This window comes from Jaculus jaculus, chromosome 6 (genome assembly GCF_020740685.1).
Source record: "Jaculus jaculus isolate mJacJac1 chromosome 6, mJacJac1.mat.Y.cur, whole genome shotgun sequence".
In the NCBI taxonomy this organism is placed as follows: domain Eukaryota; kingdom Metazoa; phylum Chordata; class Mammalia; order Rodentia; family Dipodidae; genus Jaculus; species Jaculus jaculus.
The window spans coordinates 4,071,166-4,090,000 of record NC_059107.1 but is presented as its reverse complement, the minus strand read 5'-3'; the positions used below and the strand labels follow the sequence as shown (position 1 = coordinate 4,090,000).

General features: G+C 43.6%; 1 protein-coding gene across 1 annotated transcript in view; it reads right to left on the bottom strand.

The window, feature by feature from the left end:
- Positions 1-18,835, bottom strand: part of Hspa4 (heat shock protein family A (Hsp70) member 4) — a 50,209-nt gene that overhangs the window by 7,293 nt on the left and 24,081 nt on the right. Inside the window, exons 8-13 of the mRNA XM_045152025.1 lie at positions 15,445-15,521; positions 13,820-13,971; positions 13,240-13,346; positions 12,164-12,297; positions 7,719-7,900; positions 6,166-6,255 (exon numbers count right to left, since the gene is read on the bottom strand). Coding sequence (XP_045007960.1) covers positions 6,166-6,255; positions 7,719-7,900; positions 12,164-12,297; positions 13,240-13,346; positions 13,820-13,971; positions 15,445-15,521 — 742 coding nt within the window. The remainder of the gene's footprint in view (positions 1-6,165; positions 6,256-7,718; positions 7,901-12,163; positions 12,298-13,239; positions 13,347-13,819; positions 13,972-15,444; positions 15,522-18,835) is intronic.

Here is an 18,835-nt window from a genome sequence, read left to right as displayed (position 1 = left end):
TGCTTCCTGACTCTGCCCGTGACATGGCCAGCTAGCTCTGCCTCAGCAGGCGCAGCCATGCCTTCTGACAGTATCTGCTGGGAACTAAGCTGCTGTTTCGTAAGCTGCTCTCTAACTTCTCTAAGTTGCTTTGTAAGTTGCTTTCAGTACAACAGCTTTTCACTTGATTTTCTGATGACCTAAATAACACGATTATAACAGTATTTGAAAACTAAAAAGCACGCCGTATCTAAAGAAGTCTAGTTCAGAGAGGGAAGCATACGGCTGTCAGGGATCTGAGGAGGGAAATGGGACGACTCAAATGGCACGCAGCACTTCACTGTGCAAAATGGCGAACTCCTAAAGACAGTATTGCAATTTGCTTTAAATGTAAGATTTGCGTTATTTTACAATTATACAAAAATTTGGGTGCTGGAGATGGCACAATGTTAAAGATGTTTGCTAACAAAGCCTGTTGGCCTTCGGTTTGACTCCCCAGGTACCCATGTAGAGAGCCATCTGATACCTGGAGAACACAACGCATGAGTTTGGAATTTATTTGCAGCAGTAAAGAGGCCCTGATAACCCATAAAAAAAAATAATAGATGCACGCCTTTAATCCCAGCACTCAGGAGGCAGATGTAGGAGAACTGCCATGAGCTTAAGGCCATCCTGTAACTACAAAGTCAACAACATGTCAGACTGAGCTACAGCAAGACCCTACCTCAAAAAACTAAAGACAGGGCGTGGTGGCACACACCTTTAATCCCAGCACTTGAGAGGCAGAGGTGGGAAGAGCATCGAGAGTTAAGAGGCCACCCTGAGACTACATAGTTAATTCCAGGTCAGCCTGGACCAGAGTGAGACCCTACCTCGAAAAACCGAAAAACTAAAACCAATCAATAAATAAATATAAAAAATAAAATTTTCAGGCTGGAGGGATGGCTCAGCAGTAAGGCATTTGCCTGCAAAACCAAAGGACCCAGGTTCAATTCCCCAAAACCCACATTAGCCAGATGCACAAGGGGGCACATGTGTCTGGGGTTCATTTGCAGTGGCTGGAAGCCCTGGCATATACATTCTCTCTCCCCTTCTTTCTCTGTCAAATAAAAATAAAAATATATTTAAAAAACTGAATAAAATTTGCTAAGAATAGTGGCTCAAACCTTTAATCCCAGCGCTTAGGAAGATGAGGTAAGAGAAGTGTCATGAGTCTGGGGACAGCCTAGGCTAGAGTAACACTCTCTTCTCAAAAGGGGGATTGAATGGGCTGGATAGATGACTTTGGGGCTAAGAGGATTGCCTACAAAGCCTAAGGATCCAGGTTCGATTCGCCAGCACCCACATAAGCCAGATGCAGAAGGTGGAACATGCATCTGGAGTTCATTTGCAGTGGCTAGAGGCCAGGCGTGCCCACTCTATCTGTGCCTGTCCCTCCCTGTCCCTTTCCCTTCCCCTCCTCATCTCTCAAATAAAATAGTATGGGGGGGGGGGGGGTAAGTAGAGTCCATATACAGGAACCTGCTGCACGCCCACAGTCAACACACAATCACTACCATATGAAGCCTCAGCACTCGAGAGGTAGAGGCAAGAGTACCAGGAGTTTGAGGCCATCTTCACCTCTACCTCCTCCTCCCAAAAAGTTTTAAAATGGGGATGTAGCTCATGGTAGAGCATTTGTTTACTATTGTGAAGCCCAGGATTCAATCCCCAGCACATGTATATGACATTAGTGGAGAGTGTGAATTTTTTTTTTTTTCTGTTTTATTTATTTGAAAGGGACAGAGAGAGACAGAGAAGAGAGAGAATGGGCACGCCAGGGCCTCCAGCCACTGCAAATGAACTCCAGACGCGTGTGCCCCCTTGTGCATCTGGCTAACATGGGTCCTGGGGAATCGAGCCTCGAACCGGGGTCCTTAGGCTTCACAGGCAAGCGCTTGACCGCTACGCCATCTCTCCAGTCCGAAGGTATGAATTTTTATTACTCAGTAGTAGCACTAAAATTTCCAGAGCATCTCAGTTCATTTTCTCCTCTGAAAACCTATTCCACTGTGCCATTTCCTCCACTGAGAACTTGTTTAACTTCATCTCATTTATTTTATTTATCTATTTGCAAGCAGAAACAGAGAGACAGGCAGAGAGAGAATACACACGCCAGGGCCTGTAGCCACTGCAAATAACACATGTACCCTGTACATCTATCTGGCTTATGTGGTTCATGGGGAATCGAACCTGGGTCCTTTGGCTTCACAGGCAAATGCCTTAACGCTAAGCCATCTCTCCAGCCCTCAGTTGATTTTATTTATACACACACACACACACACACACACACACACACATAATTTATTTATTGAAGAGACAGAAAAAGGCAGACAGAGGGAGGGAGAAAATGGACACATTAGGACCTCAAGCTACTGCAAACAAACTCCAAATGCATGCACTCCCTTGTGCATCTGGCTTACGTGGGTCCAGGAGAGTCGAACCGGGATCCTTTAGCTTTGCGGGCAAACGCCTTAACCTTTAAGCGATCTCTCCAGCCCCTAAGTTATTTTTACAACTTCCTCAAATTGCCTACTCTTACTTTACCCATTACTTCCTTAAAATTCTAGTAATTTTTTCATCAAATAATTTGTCCAATCTATTATTTGTCTATCAAAGTTTTAATTCTACTTGTTCTATAATGTAAAATAAGTCTTCAGTATCATTTCCCCACCCTTATTCAAGTAGCTTGAATCAGCTACCAAAACTTATCACTTTTATTTACATATTTATTTGATTTGGCTTGTCTGTTTAGAGAGGGCCTCCAGCACCTGGATGACAGATGAGCACTGTCACACCTGGCTCCAGGTCCCAGAACAATCTTCTGACAGGCTTCAGTGCCAAGCCATCCCAGTGGCAGCTCTGGGAAGAAGCCTGGCAGGGCCTGGCCCTTCTTTCTCTCACCCAAGCAGACACACATGAGCGGAGAGCTACTTCTCCCTCCCGCTCCTGTTTACAACCTGCAAAAGGACAGGAAATGGCCTGAGGCAAACAGTGAATCTTTGAAAATAGTTTCCTGTCCTTTTTATTTTTACTTTTTTTTTTTGTTTTGTTTTTTGTTTTTTGTTTTTTGTTTTTCGAGGTAGGGTCTCACTCTAGCCCAGGCTGACCTGGAATTCACTATGGAGTCTCAGGGTGGCCTTGAACTCACAGCAATCCTCCTACCTCTGCCTCCCGAGTGCTGGGATTAAAGGCGTGCACCACCACGCCCGGCTCTATTTTTACTTTTTATTCACAACCTCCATACACAGACAACATACAGTGGTCACAATCCCCTCCCACCACACATGCTCTCTCCACTGAATGCCTTCTTCTTTCCAACTAGTCTCTCTCCGTCCTATACATATATATAAACACTACTTGCAAACTGACATGAAAATGGGTTTTAAGCAGGTGTAGTTGAGCATGCCTTAATCCCAGACTGGGAAGGCAGAGGTAAGAAGATCACAATGAGTCTGAGACAACCCTGAAACTACATAGTAAATTCCAGGTCAGCCTGGGCTACAGTGGAACCCTACCTTGAAAAACCAACCAACCAAACAAGAAGGGGAAAGGGGAAAGGGGAAAGGGGAAAGGGGAAAGGGGAAAGGGGAAAGGGGAAAGGGGAAAGGGGAAAGGGGAAAGGGGAAAGGGGAAAGGGGAAAGGGGAAAGGGGAAAGGGGAAAGGGGAAAGGGGAAAGGGGAAAGGGGAAAGGGGAAAGGGGAAAGGGGAAAGGGGAAAGGGGAAAGGGGAAAGGGGAAAGGGGAAAGGGGAAAGGGGAAAGGGGAAAGGGGAAAGGGGAAAGGGGAAAGGGGAAAGGGGAAAGGGGAAAGGGGAAAGGGGAAAGGGGAAAGGGGAAAGGGGAAAGGGGAAAGGGGAAAGGGGAAAGGGGAAAGGGGAAAGGGGAAAGGGGAAAGGGGAAAGGGGAAAGGGGAAAGGGGAAAGGGGAAAGGGGAAAGGGGAAAGGGGAAAGGGGAAAGAGAAGAGAAGAGAAGAGAAGAGAAGAGAAGAGAAGAGAAGAGAAGAGAGAAGAGAAGAGAAGAGAAGAGAAAAGAGAAGAAAAGAAAAGAAAAGAAAAGAAAAGAAAAGAGAAAAGAGAAGAAAAGAAAAGAAAAGAAAAGAAAAGAAAAGAAAAGAAAAGAAAAGAAAAGAAAAGAAAAGAAAAGAAAAGAAAAGAAAAGAAAAGAAAAGAAAAGAAAAAAGAAAAGGGAGGGAGGGAGGGAGGGAGGGAGGGAGGGAGGGAGGGAGGGAGGGAGGGAGGGAGGGAGGGACAGACAATATTAGAAAATATTAGAAAGATAAAGAAAAGGGCTGGAAAGATGGCTTAGCAGTTAAGCACTTGCCTGTGAAGCCTAAGGACCCGGTTCGAGGCTCGATTCCCCAGGACCCATGTTAGCCAGATGCACAAGGGGACACATGCGTCTGGAGTTCGTTGGCAGTGACTAGAGGCCCTGGCGCAACCATTCTCTCCCTCTCTCTCTCCCTCCCTCCCTCCCTCTCTCCCTCCCCCCCGCCTCTCTCTCTCTGCCTCTTTCCCTGTCTGTTGCTCTCAAATAAATATAAATAAACAAAATTTTTAAAAAGGTAAGAAAGATTATGCACTGGAATTTCCTAAGGAATTTAAAGAAGTATGCTATAAAAGCAAATGTAGAGCTGGGTGTGGTGGCACAGTTTACAAAGCCTAACGGCCCAGTTTTGATTCCTCAGTACCCACATAAAGCCAGATAAACAAAGTTGTGCATACATCTATAGTTCATTTGCAACTGCATGTGGCCTTGGTGTGTACATTCATTCTTTCATTCATGCATTCATTCTTTCTGTCCTGCATGAAACAATTTTTAAAAAGAAGAGTGGTTCAAGGCTACATAGTAAATTCCAGGTCAGCCTGAACCAGAGTGAGAACCTACTTCGTAAAAAACCAAAAGAGTGGGAGCTGGAAAGATGGCTTAAGATTGGTAAAGGCACTTTCCTGCAAAGCCTAAGGACCCAGGCTTGATTCTGAAGTACTCATGTAAAGGCAGATGCGCATGGTGGTGCATGGTCTGGAATTCATTTGCAATAGCAAGAGTTGACAAAATTTGAAAAGAAAATCTTAGGCTGCACTATTTATCAATAACAAATCATAAAATTAAGTATGACAGGAATAGCCATTCACGGGCTGGACAGATGGCTTAGAGGTTAGGCATTTGCCTGCAAAGCCAAAGGACCCAGCTTCGATTTCCCCCCAGGACCCACACAAGCCAGATGCACATGTCTGGAGTTTGTTTGCAGCATTTGGAGGCCCTGGCACACTTTTTCTTTCTATCTGCGTGCATCCCCCTCCCTCCCTCCCTCCCCTCCCTCTCTCTCTCTGTCTCAAATGAATAAATAAAAATTTAAAGAATAAAGAATAGCCATTTGCAAGCCTAGTAAAACTTAGGCTTAGAAATGTTAATTCTCCATGCCAGGTGTGGTGGTGCACGCTTATCACTGCAGGAGGATCACCAAGAGCTTCTGGGCCCCCCTGCTAATAGAGAGTCAATTCCAGGTCCGCCTTGCTAGAGTGAGACCCAACCTCAAAAAAAAAAAAAAAAAAAAAAAGTTATCCTCCCATATAATCAGAATCCAAACACTACAGAGCCTAGCTAAAAACTTGTTCAAGACTCAAAAGGCACCCCAATGCTGAGAAGTCATGACAGAGGACTGCTCAGCACTGTAATATCTCTACCACACCTTCCAAGGCTCAGGGTCCACTGTGGAAGAGGTGGCAAAAAGAATGTAAGAGCCAAAGGAAGGGTAGGACTGCTTACAGTGCAATGGTTCACATAAAAATTGGCCTCAATATCCATGACCTTGCAGCGTCTTAACACTACCTACACAAGACCCTCATAGTAGGAGGAGGAGGAGAAAGTGGAAGAGGGAGCGAATTATCATGATTTTTTGTCTATAACTATGGAAGTTGTCAATTTAAAAAAAAAGTTAAAAGAAAAACCATGTTCAAATAAACAATAGCATACAGCTACCTCCCAAACCAGCTTCTTAATCAAAATTATGGATGTTAAGAGACTGCAATTCGCCAAGTATGGTAGCACACACCTTTAATCCCAGGAGGATCCCTGTAAATTTGAGGTCACCCTGAGACTAACTGCATAGTGAAATCAGGTCAGCCTGGGCTAGAGTGAGCCTACCTCCATGTCTTCAGACTCTGCCTTATTCTCTGCGGGTGTCTGCTGTGATTGTTCTTCCACGTGTGGGTCCTCCTGGTCCACTTGCATCTTCTGGAAGACAAGTAGAACAAATCCTCAAATTAGAAATACTGATGAAAACCTAAGCAGCCTTCATGAGACACTTACCATTATCTCACAGTATGAAATTCCTGCTGAAATACCAGCAAGCAACCTGGGCTGCATTCCAGCCATGCCGCACAGTTACAGGAACACCAGTTGTCTTCTCGGGAGCTCGGCAACATTTACAAGAGGGTAACATTCCCCACCCTGTCCTTATGCCAACAAGAGCGCAGATGAACTTACTGTATATATAAACCAAAAACACTTGCTATACAACTGGCACAATCTACAAAAGCACTACCTAAACAGAGCATGAGCTTCTCCAGGCTGCTACAGGACCTTCTTAGCTTTTTCAAGCAATTGCTACACCAGTGTTTTCATCAGAGCTACTGAGATGGCTCAGCAGTTAAATGCATTTGCGTTCAAAGCCCACCAGCCCAGGTTCAACTTCAAGGTCACCTATGTAAAGGCACACACTGAAAGTGGCGCTAGCATCTGACAACTATTTTCAGAGGCTAGAAGCCCTGGGACATCATGCACACATACACATAAATAAGATTAAATACATTTAAAAACCACAACCAAGCCGGGCGTGGTGGCGCACACCTTTAATGCCAGCACTCGGGAGGCAGAGGTAGGAAGATCGTGTGAGTTCCAGGTCACCCCGAGACTAGAGTGAATTCCAGGTCAGCCTGGGCTACAGTGAGACCCAACCTCAAAAAACAAAAACAAAAACAAAACAAAAAACCACAACCAATGGGTGAAGAAATGGCTCAGTGAACAAAGTACCTGCCAAAAGCAAGAGGACCAAGCAAATACCCAGCACCATATAAAACACTGTGCATAGTGGTACATGCTTGTAATTCTAACACTGGGAAAGCAAAGATAGCAAGAATCCTTAGTAGCAGAATCATTGAACTCTAGCTTAAGTGAGACATTATTTTAATCTCAAAGAATAAAGCTGCTGGGCGTGGTGGCACACACCTTTAATCCCAGCACTTGGGAGGCAGAGGTAAGAGGATAGCCATGAGTTCGAGGCTACTGTGAGACTACATAGTGAATTCCAGGTCAGCCTGGGCTAGAACAAGAACCCTACCTACAAAAACCAAAAAATAAAAGTAATTCAAGGCTAGCCGGGCGTGGTGGTGCACACCTTTAATCCGAACACTAGGGAGGCAGAAGTAGGAGGATCACCCTGAGAATACACAGTGAATTCCAGGTCAGCCTGGGCTACAATAAGACCCTATCTCGGGCGGCAGGGGGGGGGGGGGGAATAATTCAAGGCTGTGTGGTCTGAATGGAGGCAAACCATCTGAATACGGTTCACCCTCCCTGGGGACACATGCCAACCCATTCCCAGCAGCTCTAGTGGTCCGACATGGCATCCAGTCTACTTCGCAGGTTCTACAGAAGTCGCCCCGGGGCGCCACGAACGCTATGAAAGGCCACAGTACCTCTTCCTCCTTTGCATTTTGATCAGTTTCCATAGGCTCCTCATTCTCCTCAGACTTGTGCACTTCCACTAGGGACGCACTGGACACACTGAAAATGCCGTGGACATTTACTCGAACCTTGACCTTCACTTTGGAACTGGAGCCATCAGACTGCGGAGTAACTTTCTGAACGGAAAACTGAGCTGGAGACAATTAAAGACACAAGAGAACAATGAACTCACACACGAACGCCAGCCGCTCACAGGCCAGGCTCTGCTCGGTTCTCAGTGGTGGGCCACAGTGAGTGCTCTCAGAACCTCTTGAATGATCAGCCTTCTCTCTCCTCTCACACACACTCAAGCTCTTTGTGACACCGTGCAAGCTAAGAGCTCAAAAATCTCCTCCTGGTTTTACCTTTCTTACCAGACCTTCTAAAGTATTTCTAAAACTCAGGTTTTTCACAATATCCTCTACTAAAAACAAAAAACATGGGCTGGAGAGATGGCTTAGCAGTTAAGCGCTTACCTGTGATGCCTAAGGACCTCGGTTCGAGGCTCAATTCCCCAGGACCCACGTTAGCCAGATGCACAAGGGGGTGCATGCATCGGGAGTTCGTTTTCAGTGGCTGGAGGCCGTGGTGTGGCCATTCTCCCCCACTCTATATATATCTGCCTCTTTCTCTCTCTGTTGCTCTCAAATAAATAAAAATAAACGAAAAAAAATTCTAAAAAACATGATTACAGTGGGATCAGAAGGGGGTGGATGCGAGGGGTGAAAGGAGTGTTAACAACAACTAAAGACGAAGCTAGGTGTGGTGGCTCACCCCTTATCCCAGCACCAAGGAGGCTGCAGTAAAACTTTGAGGCCAGCCTTGACAAAAAAAAAACTAACAATGTTAATGAATAAGCCATATATGGAAGCTAACTTCTTTGTTAGCTAATTAAAAGTATATAGTTTTTAAAAAGAGTTTGGGCAAAAATATCCTGTAGAGAATCTGTGCCCATAGACATAGGTTGTTTTAGGAAAATCCCAGTGCCAGGATGGCATACTTCTCGGTGAGCTGTTGGCCAAGAAGGCCCGAGACTCCCAAGATAATACAAATCATTGCTAAGGACCTTGGGTGCCCACCAGAAGCTAACGGCACCATATGCCTCAGCTGGAGAGCACTAAGAAATCCGGCTCACAATGAGCTGGAGGACGCCTGACTCGTCCTAACGATAGGACTGTTGTGCAACCTGCTAGGAAGAAGAGTCACTGACAGTGCGAAAAAGCAATGGACCCTGCAAGCTACACAAGAGCTAGCCAACCAACGCATGCATGCCCACTCATGGAATAGCTGCATGTCTAACAGTCGTGTGTCCACCTAATAGGGCACAAGTGCTCTCTGGTTTGATATAAGGCCTGCTCGATAGGAAGGAATTCATTTGATACCAAAAACTTCTTCAAAAGCCTGGGAAAGTCCTAAGTCCTGGGTGGGAAGCTACTACTATCTGCTTGGCTCAATGGATGTACTGTGCCCACCCAACTGGCCTCTAAATATGCATATTTAAGCCCAGATATTAGTACAGCTTTCACTTCTATGTAGAGAAGTTCCTCTTTTTCAGATGGAGGTGACTACTAGGAAGATTCAAAATTCATCAATTTGAGGACTGGAGAGATGGCTTAGCGGTTAAGACTCTTGCCTGCAAAGCCAAAGGACCTAGATTCAACTCCCCAGGACCCACATAAGCCACATGCATAGGGTGGCACATGTGTCTGGAGTTATTTGCAGTGGCTGGGAGCCATGCCCATCCTATCTGCCTCTGCTCCCCCATCCCTCAAATAAATAAAACTTAAAAAAAAAAAGAAAGGCAGGCATGGAGGCACACACCTTTAATCCCAGCACTCAGGAGGCAGAGGTAGGAGATTCACTGTGAGTTTGAAGTCGTTCTGAGACGACATAGTGAATTCTAGGTAAGCCTGGGCTACACTGAGAGTGAGACCCAAAGAAGAGGAATGAATTATGATCAAAATACATTATGTATATTTATGAAAGTTGTCAGGTAAAAAAGTTAAAAATAGGGACGGGAGAGATGGCTTGTCTATGAAGCCTAAGGACCCCAGCTCAAGGGTTGACTCCCTGTACCCACATAAACCTGATGTACAAAGTGGTGCGTGCATCTGGAGTTTGTTTGCAGTAGCTAGAGGCCCTGGTGCACAGGCTCGCTTGTTCTCTGTCTGTTGCTCTCAAATTATAAATAAGCAAAATTTTTTAAAAGGTTAAAAATAAAATCATGGTTCTTGACTTGTCATTAAAGAAAAAAAAATCAATCATTCATATACCAAGGTTTAATGTACTTTGTTTTGGTTTGGCTTTTTTTTTTTTTTTTTTTTTTTTGCGGTAGGGTCTCTCTCTAGCCCAGGCTGTCCTGGAATTCACAATGTAGTCTCAGGGAGAAGAGACAGCCTCTTCAGCAAATGGTGTTTTGAAAACTGGATATATATCTGCAGAAGGATGAAAATAGATTCTTCTCCCTCACCATGCACAAGAATTAAGTCCAAATGGATTAAAGACCTTAACATCAGACCGGAAACTCTGAAACTACTAGAGGAAAAAGTAGGGGAAACCCTTCAACATATTGGTCTTGGCAAAGACTTTCTGAATACAACCCCAATTGCTCAGGCAATAAAACCACAGATTAATCACTGGGACCTCACGAAGTTACAAAGATTTTGTACTGCAAAGGACACAGTGAAAAAAGCAGAGAGGCAAACTACAGAATGGGAAAAAATCTTCGCCAGCTATATATCTGATAGAGGATTAATATCTAGGATATACAAAGAACTCAAAAAGTTAAATAATAAGGAATCAAACAAGCCAATCAAAAAATGGGCTATGGAGCTAAACAGAGCATTCTCAAAGGAAGAAAAACGAATGGCATATAAGCATCTAAAAAAATGTTCTACGTCACTAGTCATCAGGGAAATGCAGATTAAAACTACATTGAGATTCCATCTCACTCCTGTCAGATTGGCCACCATCATGAAAACAAATTATCATAAATGTTGGCGGGGATGTGGAAAAGAGGAACCCTTCTACACTGCTGGTGGGAATGCAATCTGGTCCAGCCATTGTGAAAATCAGTGTGGAGGTTCCTAAAACAGCTAAAGATTGATCTACCATATGACCCAGCTATACCACTCCTAGGCATATATCCAAAGGATTCATCTCATTTCCTTAGAAGTACATGTTCAACCATGTTTATTGCTGCTCAATTTATAATAGCTGGGAAATGGAAACAGCCTAGATGTCCCTCAACTGATGAGTGGATAATGAAGATGTGGCACATTTATACAATGGAGTTCTACTCAGTGGTAAAGAAAAATGAAATTATGAAATTTGCAGAAAAATGGATGGACCTGGAAAGGATTATACTAAGTGAGGTAACCCAGGGCCAAAACACGTTCTCTCTCATATGTGAATCCCAGCTACAGATGATTTGGCTTCTGCCTGAGAATGAAAATACTTCGTAGCAGAGGCCAGTAAGGTAAAAAGGAAACATAAAGGGTAGCGAAAGAAGGGAGGAGGATACTTAATAGGTTGATATTGTATATATGTAACTACAATGATTGTAATGGGGAGGTAATATGATGGAGAATGTAATTTCAAAGGGGAAAGTGTGGGGGTGGGGAGGGAGGGAATTACCATGGGATATTTTTTTATAATCATGGAAAATGTTAATAAAAATTTAAAAATTAAAATAAAATAAAATAAAATCCAGTTCTTGACTTGTCATTAAAGAAAAAAAAAAACATCAATCATTCATATACCAAGGTTTAATGTACTTTGTTTTGGTCTGGCTTTTTTTTTTTTCTTTTTGCAGTAGGGTCTCTCTCTCTCTAGCCCAGGCTGTCCTGGAATTCACAATGTAGTCCCAAGGTGGCCTTGAACTCACATTGATTCTCCTATCTCTGCCAGGATTAAAGGCGTGCACCACCACACCTGGATAATGTATTTGTTTTTTATTCCCACTAACTTGTAGGACAGATTTCCCATGACTTACTTCTATGCTGCACAGAAAGAGCAGGTAAGCTTGCCTGAATGTCCCTGTGACACTGCACCACGTCCAGCACTTTACCCAGGGGCTCGCCTCTGCCATACGGCTCCCAGGCTGCAAAGACTCACCAATATGGCTCCAAAGCTAGATGGTAAGGCTTATAGCTATATGTTAGGCCAGATGTGAATTCAGCTCTTCCACAAGGTCTTTATCTAGCAAAACCTTACTCACTATAGCAGTAACTTAGAAATACTGCCACCCAATGGGAGCCACCATGAAATAACCATTTGGCTGGTTCAGACCATGGTTTAAGGTTACAAGAAGTTTGCTTTTGTAAAGTCCCTAAATTTCTGCATACTGCCTTTTTTCTTTCTGCTCTCATAGCTCTTCAAGCAGACAAGCTCTTGTTATGAATTTAACTCCACTTACCTATAGCAGGGTCTGGGTAGGGCAAATCCTGAGGAGAGCTATAGTAGGCCTCAAGAGTAAAGGGCTCCTTTCTATAAAATGTGAGGACTTTAGAGAAAGGAGCAGCATGGTTTTTGGGAAAGACTTCGCAGTCACTAGATGGAAGAAAAAGAAAAACATCAAATCAAGACGAACAAAACACTTTGACCCATATGCTATATAGTCCTCTCTTCTTCTAAAACATGGTCTCCAGATCTTAAGTTTAATAGAAATAAAAATAACGTGTACACGTACACACACACAATATAGTGTCAATGAAGTGGAAATAAGCCAGGCATGGTGGTGCACACCTTTAATCTCACCACTGGGGAGGCAGGAGTACGAGGCTCACTGTGAGATCAAGGCCAGCCTGACTACATAGTGAATTCCAGGTCAGCCTTGGCTAGAGTGAGACCCTTCCTTGAGGGGAAAAAAAAAAACAATTAAAAATTTAAGTAAGAAAAGACACCCACCTAGGCAGCAAAATAAGTTATTTATTATCTCAATAAATTCAAGTACAGGGCGCTAAATAAGAACTGTGTTTTGTTGTTTTTTGGGGGAAGTCTCCAGTAGCCCAGGATGGCCTACATCTCTCTATGTAGCTGAGGGTGACCTTGTCTTCACCTCCCACGTGCTCAGATCACTGATGGGCCCTGCCACACTCGGGTTTAGGCAGTGCTATGAATCAAACTCAGGACTCCATGCATGCTAGGAAGCAGATACCACTGAGCAACATTCCCAGTCATGGACACTAATTTATTTACTCTTCATTTTGTTTTTGTAGATAGGACCTCATGCATCCTCAGGTTGACCCCAAACTCACTACACAGCTGAGGACAATCTTGAACTCCTGATCCTACTGCAGCTGCCTCCCAAGTACTAGGATTACAGGCGAGTGCCACCATGCCTCAGTACATATTTATTCTGAATATAATAACTGATCACCTTGCTTCATACAGTATGACAAAATATTTTGTACCACTGAAATTAAGGAGAATCCATTATTCATGCTGAACACAGAATTTAGTGCATGTAATTATGATTAATAAATGCATTACCTTGACCCTTCTTCAGCTGGAGAATTCCATCTCAAAGAAATTGGATATGGTACCACATCAGTGATAGAAAATTCTCTGACTTTGAATGCAGGTGATAAGATTGCACACTAGAATGATAATTTTTAAAAATTCCATTTGATAAGTATAATATTATGAACTGGTATCAACTACACCTACAAATAATGATTTCAGGAGACCATCACTGATGGTAATCTTTAAATATTTATGATAGTTTCTTAATCGTGTCCCAGCAAGCAATTTCATAAACATCTCCAGTCATAGAACTATATAGCCTGATTATTCCTTACCTGTTTTCCAATGACCCCAACCCTCACTTGTTCATGTAGAATACTACTACAAGAGGCAATATGCCAAATTCGAGCAGTATTTCAAGCTTAGGCCTTTTTCAAGTCAATCAGCTAATCTTACTGCATGGTGTAAGCATAATCCCTTAGTGAACATCTACTGTCCACTTAACTGTAATGGTGTCAGGATCTCACACCTAAGACAACTCTGAGCCAAGCTCAGGTTAGTAGGCAGATATACAAGCAACTGTTGTCTCAGTCACTTATGACCTCACCTGCAAGGCACAGCCTCGAGTGACAGCTTCGTCTGCATTTAATGTTGTACTAAGTTCTTTACCAAAGAACTTACTGATCTTCTCTTTCACCGCAGGGATTCGTGTAGCACCACCAACTATCTCCACGGCATAAATATCTTCTTTCTTTAACTCTATGTTAAATTTAACAAATGTTCAAATTAGTTATTTGCAATCAAATAAAAGAGCAGTAGGAACTTAACATAGTGAACTAACCCACAGATCTATTGAAAACACTCCCTCCTCTCCCTTCCCCACAACCTACAACACACAGTTCAGGATAGTGGCACATCTTTAATGCCAGCCCTTGGGAGGCCGAGGTAGAAATATCAATGTGAGTTCAAGGCCAGCCTGAAACTACATAGTGAATTCCAGGTAAGACTGAGCTACAGCAAGGCCTTACCTCCATTCTCTGGCAGTCAGTTCCACACAAAGAATTATTAACACATGAAAAGCACAGAACCTACCATAAGCAGACCTCCCCTGACCCGTCACGAAGGCAAGAGGTGCTTGGGCTCACACCAAGACTCAAATGCACACAGTCTCCGCAGATCAAAGCATGTAGGCCATCCGAAGGCCTTACTGTGGCTTACAAAATACAGCCCAATACCACGTCATATTGGATCTAACAGCTGTTGACTTACTTTTTGTTTTGGAGACAGGATTTCATATAGTCTCAACCCACACCCAGTTCACGTGGTGGTGGAGAAGGGAAGCATGGCTTCTTGTATGGTAGGCTAGTATACCAAGTGAGATCTGAGTCACACCTCCAGCCCAAGCACTGATTATTTCTTGAGAATTTTTACAGAAAAGGACTTGTGGCCAGTGGTGTTTGTCTATAGTTCTAGGTACTTGGAAGGCTAAGACAAGAAAATTGCTCAAACCAATGCCGGCCTGGCCCACATACCCAATACTCCTCTCAAAAGACTGGGGAAAAAAATGGGGAAGGCGTGCCAAATGTGGTGGCACACTCTGAAAAATCCCAGCTTGCACGAGTCTGAAGTAGGAGGGTTATCATGAAGTCAAGGCAAACCTAGGGCAGAGTGAGAGCCTGCCTCACTATGGGAACAATGTACCTTTTCTAGCGTAGGTGGTCACTCTGATTTAAGACCAGGCCTATGCGAAGCTAACACCACCTTTCCAACCACATAAGGGTACAATATGAGGCAAGCATTCTCTATTTCTAAATCAAACAGCCACCTCCTTTTAGCATGAGACAAAAATTAAAACACCTTATTTAAACATGTGATTTTCCTATCCTCCTTTAACACCACATGTCTTTCACTTAAGTAGGGATTCACTGACATAAAAGTTTGTAAGACGACCACACAAGCATAATAAAAGATTATTATAATAAATAATCAAGATTATATATCCATATACCCATCTGTGAATCTAAATTAGGCTTTATGGAAAAACATCAAGATTTCCTTACATTCTTAGCAAAAAGTTACTTTGGGGAGGAACACTCCAGGGTTAAGATAAAGAAGCTTAGTATGGAACTGAAGGAGTTTATACAGCAAATATTTGTCTAACTGCTTGGGAGGGAAAAGCAGTGTTTTTTAAGAAATGTGACCTATAAACAATTCAATCATAAAATAACTTACTGGCTTGTTCCAAGACACTGCGAAGTGGTGGCTCCACTCTAGCTAAGAGATCATCACACATCTCCAAAAACTTCCCTCTGTTGAAAAAAAGAATAGTTTACTCACACTCCACTTGTATGTGGACAACCAGCCCCCTCCTAAGTCAGATAACACTCAGCACTGTCAAGGGTACAGGGGAACTGGATCTCCCATACATCCTGGGTATGAAAAACCAAATTCAACTTCCATAGTTCCTCAGAAGGTTAAAAGGTCAGTGACGCCACGACTTAGCAGTCCCACGCGGGTGTTCGCTGCTCAGCACAGAGAAGCAGGCGTGCAGCAGCGTCACAGACAAGCAGGACAACTAACTGCAGCAATGAAATGAAACTCGTTGGCTGAAGACATGGCTCAGCACTTAAGGCCCTTACTACAAAGCCTAAGGACCCAGGTTTAATTTACCCACAACAAACCAGAGGCACAAGGGGGTGCATGCATCTGGAGGCTGTGGGGCGACCTTTCTGTCGCTTAAAATGATAAATGTGTTTTAGTAACTGGTAACATGACACAACATCAGACAGAACCCCAAAAGCCAGTCAAAATGGGAACATAAAAAAGATAACAGCTGGGCATGGTGGCGCACGCCTTTAATCCCAGCACTCGGGAGGGAGGCAGAGGTAGAAGGATTGCCATGAGTTCAAAGTCAACATGGGACGACAAAGTGAATTCAAGATCAGCCTAGGCTAGAGAGATCCTACTTCACAAAAACAAAACAAGGGAACAAAGCCACACATGGTACACACACTTTTAGTCTCAGCACTTAAGAGGCACAGGCAGGAGGATCACCATGAGTTCAAGGCCACCCTGGGATGACCTCAAAAACCTCCCAAAGTAAGTTCTATCGACTATTCTGGATAGATAAACAGAACATAGACTAGGGGGCTGCTTACAGAAAAGGAAACATTTGCAAGATTCTTCTATTTTCTTTTAACCAGTTTTAGGGTTATGGAGAAAGAAGAGAACGTCAATATTCTTCTCATGACCTAGCCCAGTTCCTCTAGGAACTCTTGCATCAGTGCACAGCTCACTCAGCTCACAAGTACAACCATGGGAAGCTGTCCTCACCACACAAGTCAGGGACACTACCTACACATGTCTCACTGGGAATGAAGAGAATGCCCTACCAACAAGCAGAATGAAAAGATACACAACTCATGGGAATCCCTGTGGGTGACAATCATTTCAACTCAAGAAGCAACGACAACCAAGCAGAGCCGAACCTCATGAACCAAGGCGGAGAGTATGATGGTAAGCTGCCAAGGGAAAGAGAGGTCGTCGGTGGTTCCACAAAGAGCTCAGCAGGGCTGGGATGGAGCCAACTGCTGGGCACTTGCCTTGCATTCAGGAAGCCCAGGGTTTATCCAAGCCCATCATAAATCACACAGCGGACAGACTATGCTGTGGCCACTGCACTGGTCTGGAATACCAGTATTCATGAGGTGGAGGCAGGAGAATCAAGGGTTTAAGGTCATCCTCTGCTACCTAACAAGCTTGGTCTCCAAAGAAAAGAAAAATACAGAACTGCGAAATTGAGTTAGCGACCCATTCCCAAGTATATACATCAAAGAACTGGAAACATTCAAGCAAATATGTGTACAGATGCTCGCAGGACTACTCATATAAGTTATTTTATCTTTTATAATAAAAATAATAAATTCACATGCTCAGCAATTGGTGAATAAATGGCTCAAAAAATCTACATAATCAATTATTACTTGCCAAATAAAGCAATGAAATACTGGCATATTCTCCAGTATGAGTCAACTTCAGACAGACTAAGGAAAAGAGCAGATACTTATTTTATGATTCCACTGGACTGAAATATCCAAGTTTGCAGAACACAGACTGAAAGTTGCCAATGTCACTGGGCATGGTGGTGCACACCTTTAATTCCATTGGCAAAATGTTGCCAGTGTCCAGAGGAAAGGGGAAGTGCAACTGTTTACAAAGTACAGGGTTTTATTTTGTGGTGAAAATGTTTTTCTACTATGTTCAGGTGTTTCAGAATACTGCATACATGTTAAATACAAATGAACTGTCAACTTTGTTATTTATCTTTCTTTTTTTGAGGTAGGGTCTCACTCTAGCTCAGGCTAATTCACTATGTAGTCTCAGGGTAGTCTCGAACTCACAGCAATCCTCCTACCTCTGCCTCCCGAGAGCTGGGATTAATGGCGTGTGCCACCTCGCCCGGCTCAGAAATGTCCACTTTTAAGTGGTTCATTTCATGTGTGAATCTTACCTCAAAAAAAATTTATTTTTTAAGCTAGGATCTTATGTAGCCCATACTGGCCTCTAACTAAATTACATAAGCTTGGGTAACCTCTTGAACTTTTTTTTGGGGGGGGGGTTCGAGGTAGGGTCTCACTCTGGCTCAGGCTGATCTGGAATTCACTATGTAGTCTCAGGGTGGCCTCAAACTCACCACGATCCTCCTACCTCTGCCTCCCGAGTGCTGGGATTAAAGGCATGCGCCACCACACCCGGCTCTCTTGAACTCTTAAGTCTGGAGAGATCACATCTGCTGAGCTAGAGGATTAAATGAGGTGACATGCACAGAACTCTGCCCATGTACAGCAAGCCCTTTCACTATCTTCTTCGGGAGGGCAAGTCAGGCTTGTGAAGGCCCACTAATTTTTTTTTTTAACTATTTGAGAGACTGATGGAGAAACAATAGGTACACACCAGGGCCTCCAGCCACTGCAAACTCACTCCTTAAGCATGTGGCTTACATTAGGTCCTGAAGAATCAAACATGGGTCCATTGGCTTTGTAGGCGTGTGTGTGTACGTTTTCCCTCTATCAGCTCAATAAAAATGAAAGTCATCACTTCCTTTGTTTTTTGGTTTTTTGAGGTAAGGTTTCACTCTAAGCTCAGGCTGACCTGGAATTCTTCAGAATGGCCTTAAATTCACAGCGATCCCACCTCAGCCTACCAGGTGCTGGGATTAAAGGGGTGTCCCACCACAATGGGCTAAAGGCACGACTTGTAAGTAGAAAAAAAAGACAGTGAGGACAAATTTAGATAGTAGTCAAAATTCAATGTAAGGGCTGGAGAGATGGCTCAGTGGTTAAAGGCACTTGCTGGCAAAGCCTGAGAGCCAGGATTCAATTCCCCAATACCCACATAAAGCAAAATGGCAAAATGGTGCATGCTTGGAGTTCATTGCATTGGCAAGAGACCCTGGTGCACCCATTCTCTATTTGCCTCTCTCAAATACGTAAAATGTTTTTGAAACCAATGCCTTATCAAACCTGTTAAGGATCACCCAAGCACACATTCCCAAACAAGCTGTCAGTCTTGCCTGAATTCTGACAGTTAAGTTCATAGCAAAACAAACACCTTGGACCTCATC